The following is a 4,604-nucleotide window of genomic DNA, read 5'->3' on the forward strand; positions in this document are numbered from 1 at the left end:
GAAGGAAGGAAGGAAGGAAGGAAGGAAGGAAGGAAGGAAGGAAGGAAGGAAGAAGTAGTGAGGAGTATCAGCACCAGGGGGCCAAGCCAATTTGCCACGGCTCTCACTACTTGCCACTCTTCACGTTTGGATCCCTTGAACTAACTTTGTTCCCAAATTTACCTGCATCATATATCAGCCTAGTTTGCTGCAAAACTCAGGGGAAGTAGCAACAAGTTGAAGAAGCCAGCAGTTTTCTACAGGTTAATTTGACTGTGGGTATGGTTGCCAATTGAGAATTATTCCCAGGTGCTAATATATCAGAGCCAAAACCTGAGACCTAAAGATGACTCCTTGTGATGTCACAGGCCTAAGTGGTGGTGATATTACAAGTGACATTCCCATGTAAACATGACACATTAAGAATCAACCACAGTTGCACAGAGTATACCATTCAGTTAAAAAAAAACAACACCAAGTTTAAGTAATGAGGAAAACACATATACACACAATTTTCAAGGCACAACCCATACCCTGAGAACTGGGGAAAAGGGGGCCAGGCTTTGAGATTTAGGAACTGTTGGTATGGATGTTTAATAAGTCATGGTGGCAGTTTTGATGGGTAGATAGCAAAATCCTTAGTTTAGTTTTAATTTTTGAAGCAGCTCCTATTTATACTTACAAGAGGTTGAGTTTCTTATTTGTAATTAAAATTCATTTATTAAATGAACGATAAGATAAAATTTGGTTTGTTTTGGAGCTTTAAAAAGTGAGACATGTCCAATTACAAACAAGTTACATGTCAATCCAAAGGAAATTAATGAGAATTAGAGTTGGATATCAAGGAGCCAATGAAGGAAAACAAACTTAATCAAATGGCAAACTGTTCACTGAAGATGCAAAATAATACACAGTAAAAATATCTTAAGAATGAACAACTGCAAGAAAAATGAACCTAAGCTTTGGACTTTGAAACTCGTTAGTGTCTCTATATCCTGCAAATGCAAAATGTAACTGTGGATAGTGATACACAGAAGCATATAATTTGGTTCACAGAACTGAAAGGACTCTTACAATAGTCTTCAAATGAAGTGCTATTGTTTCACACTGTACATTTCAGCAAGGAATACTCGGAATTTTAAAAGTGGGCAGTAAGGATCCATGTTCTGTTGCTTTCCCCTTAATTCTGTGAAATAAGTGCCTATCAAAGTTATGGGCAACAAAACTTTAACAAGTGACAAAAAGGTATTTTTCAGCAGTGCTCAATACAATTAATTAAGTATGTAGGGCAGGGGTCGGCAACCTCCGGCCCATGGGACAGATGCGGCCCGCGGAGGCCTTTGGACCGGCCCCCGGCTGCAGTTGCCGCCGCTGCTGCAGATCACGGCTTTTCGCCGCTCTGGGCACCGCCATTTTTTGCCCAAAATGGCAGTGAAGTCTCGCACGACCTTCCCCGAGGTCACGAAAAATGGCGGCGCCCAGAGGCGAAGTCTCGTGCGACCACAGAAAAGGTCACGTGAGACTTCGGCCTCCAGGAGGTCCGCTGCGGCCGCCGGAGCCCTCAAACAAGGCTCCGACGGCAGCAGCGGGCCTCTGAGAGGCCCGATGTCGTCACTGGGGTCCTCCAGGAGGGCTCCGGCGGGGGCAGGCAAAGAGGGGGAGGCCTCCAGCGTTGGCGGCCCCCACCGGCTTTTTTGCCTGCCCCTGACCGGGGCCCGGGCCCCGTCAGGGGGCCGGGAAAAGATGGGGAGGCCTGGCCCCCGGAGGGTGGAAGCTCCGCCCATGGCATGCGGCTCCACCCCTGGCACACGGCCACACCCCCAGAGGGTGGAAGCTCCACCCCCCGGCTTCAGCCCCCCAGTTGCCTGAGGGACAGCAACCTGGGCCCTGGCTTAAAAAGGTTGCCTACCCCTGATGTAGGGAGAGAGGTTGGAAAAAGTTAAAAAAGAAAGACCTGTAAGAAAGTACTTAACAGGCAAAATGGAATCAGAAGGAAATCTTGTCTCTTTGACTGTGTGCAAATTACAATATTAGAAAGATGCATATTATGCTATGCTGCATAATTTGTCAGTATGTTCCAGATTTATTGTTTGTCCATTTAAATCAAAAAGTGAATGGTATTACTTGACAATATCCATGGAATAAATTTAAAAAGCATTTCATGTTATGTTAAACAAGGTACTTTGAATGACCCTATAATCTCTTAATCCAGCTACTACAAAATAAGAATAACCCACTACCTATGTGCCAGTGTAACATAATCCATTCTACTATTTAACATATAATGATTAGCAAATTCAAAATCTTCTAAAAATAGCCACATCACTCCCTCTTGCTTGAATTATTCTATTCATCTGATTAATATTTTAAATTTCTGTTGACTAATTTGATGTTTGGAGACACAAAATTCTTATCAATAATACCCTGGAGGAAATAGCTCACACATACTGTAGTCACATGTCACAACAGAAATGTACAAAGGAACAACACGTTGATCAACAAGGTTGCCTGTTTATGTATTCAGATACAGATTACACAGGGATTCTTCAAAATACAGAGAACACTTGAGTCACACAGATCTTATTTGTGTATAGTGTATAGGCATGTAGGATCTGTTGAGAACAATTGAATAATGTATGGAAAGATGGACAGCTTTGCTCTCAACTCTACATTTCTATTGTCTGAAAAGGATGGTTCTCTAATGTTATTATGGAAAATATATATTTCCCATCATAGGGCACATTCACACTTACAATTTTGTACTGAGGAGATCCAGAGTCTCCTTGGTGATACCATCCTGAATCGATTGGACTCATAGTTCTCACTATGTTTGCCACAATCCATTTTTTGTTGCCCGTTCACACTTGCGGTCTGAACGGGCCCTTCGCCCCCTCTGTGAGTCAGAACTGAAAGGCTCTAGGAGGCAGGTGGTCTGTGGGAGGGCTCCTTGTTGTTGTGTGCCTTTAAGTCATTTCCAACTTGGGCAACAAACCTATCATGGATTTTTCTTGGCATGTTTCTTTAGAGGGGGTTTGCCATTGCCACTTTCTGAGGCTGAGAGAGTGGGACTTGCCCTAGGTCACCCACTGGGTTTACATGGCTGAGTCAGGATTCAAACCCTTGTCTCCAGAGTTGTAGCTTAATGCTCAAACCACTGCACCACACTGTCTTTCTGAAGGAGGAAGACCTGGGGGAGGAGGAAGAGGAAAGTGTTTGCAGTGGCAGTGGCAGGAGGAAGAGGAGGAAGACCAAGGGGAGGAAGAGGAAAGAGGAAACAGTTTGTATAATCCGGATTGATCCGGTAGTGCATTCTCACTACTGAAGATGAGGATTGTTGTAGGACCCAAAAAAGAAGTGGTAAGGGACCTGGTGCCAAATGTACTGGGCTAAATGGGTATTCTTGTGCCTGCCCAGCAAACTGCACCAAGTACAGTTGGTGACAATATGAACGCCAATGAAATAATCCAGCTTCCACACTGGGTTATTTCATAGCGTGAATGTGCCCAAGAAAGAGAATCTTGTCTCACCACTGGAGACTTCTGATGTCAATGTACATGTACATTCAGTACATGTAAGAGTCAATTAAGAAAAATCAATTAAGGAAAATCAACACATGAAAGCTGATTGCCAATAATGGGCAGAGGGTAGGGAGTGAACCATTCCTGGGAAGCAACTAAGGGGCTTCATATGAAACTTATTTGTACTATTCATGGTGTGCATTCACAAAATATATTAGCTGCAAGGCAGTTACAGATTACAATGGCATTACAAGTGGGTATGCCAATTGGAAAATTTAGATTCTAAAATCCAGAACTAACATGCCTAACAATTTGTTGAATATTACTGAAGAGAAATGCAAACATTTCACATCTTATCTTCTGTATCAATACATGTCCCTCTTAAAATAATTTTGTGTTAGGTTATCACTTGCTAGTGAAAGTTCCTATTTGCATAGCACCTATGAGCAGATTTGAATTCTAAAAATGCTTTATCAAGAAGAACTCCTACCTCTTTCTCCATTTGAAGACCTTCTGCTCTGATATTTCGTTCAAACACTTCTCTCTTCTCAGTTTGTGGGTTGGATTTTCTGTACACCAAGATGTAGTCAATCCGACATTTTCCATCCCTAAAATACAGCCCACTGGATTTATTTTTTTCTGGTATTCCCTGTGAAGAGGGGGGGAAATGGTCAAAAACTGTCATGTATTATACTCTATGGTAAGGGTGGGAATCATGTGGTCCACCAGATGTTGTGGGATAGACAAACTAAAGGAAGAATTTTGCATCAAAACCTTATTGGTTTCTTTGTTCTCAAGCCTTTCCCTCTTCCATGTGTTCTTACTGCTAATAGTATCTTCCCTGTTTATGTGAGAGATTATTAACAACAGTATGCCTAAGTAAAAAGCGATACTTCCTTCCTATATGATATTTAAAACAGTTATAGTTTGGCTCATTTTGCAACAGCAGAACAACCAGCTAAAAAAAGACTAGAAGAACCATTACTGTTTTTGTAGAAGACTAGAAAAATCATTACTAGAAAAACCATTATTGTTCTTAACAGCATGTACTGTACTGTATATAATAATAATAATAATAATAATAATAATAATAATAATAATAATAAT

At 41.7% G+C, this 4,604-nt stretch overlaps 1 protein-coding gene across 8 annotated transcripts in view; it reads right to left on the bottom strand.

Annotated features, from left to right (window-relative positions):
• ANO4 (anoctamin 4) overlaps nt 1-4,604 on the bottom strand; it is a 171,121-nt gene that overhangs the window by 93,186 nt on the left and 73,331 nt on the right. For all 8 annotated transcript variants that reach the window (XM_042469372.1, XM_042469371.1, XM_042469370.1 and 5 more), the window contains one exon: nt 3,988-4,146. In XM_042469372.1, the coding sequence (XP_042325306.1) occupies nt 3,988-4,146 (159 nt within the window). The remainder of the gene's footprint in view (nt 1-3,987; nt 4,147-4,604) is intronic.

Source organism: Sceloporus undulatus, chromosome 5, assembly GCF_019175285.1.
Source record: "Sceloporus undulatus isolate JIND9_A2432 ecotype Alabama chromosome 5, SceUnd_v1.1, whole genome shotgun sequence".
NCBI classification, from domain to species: Eukaryota; Metazoa; Chordata; class Lepidosauria; order Squamata; family Phrynosomatidae; genus Sceloporus; species Sceloporus undulatus.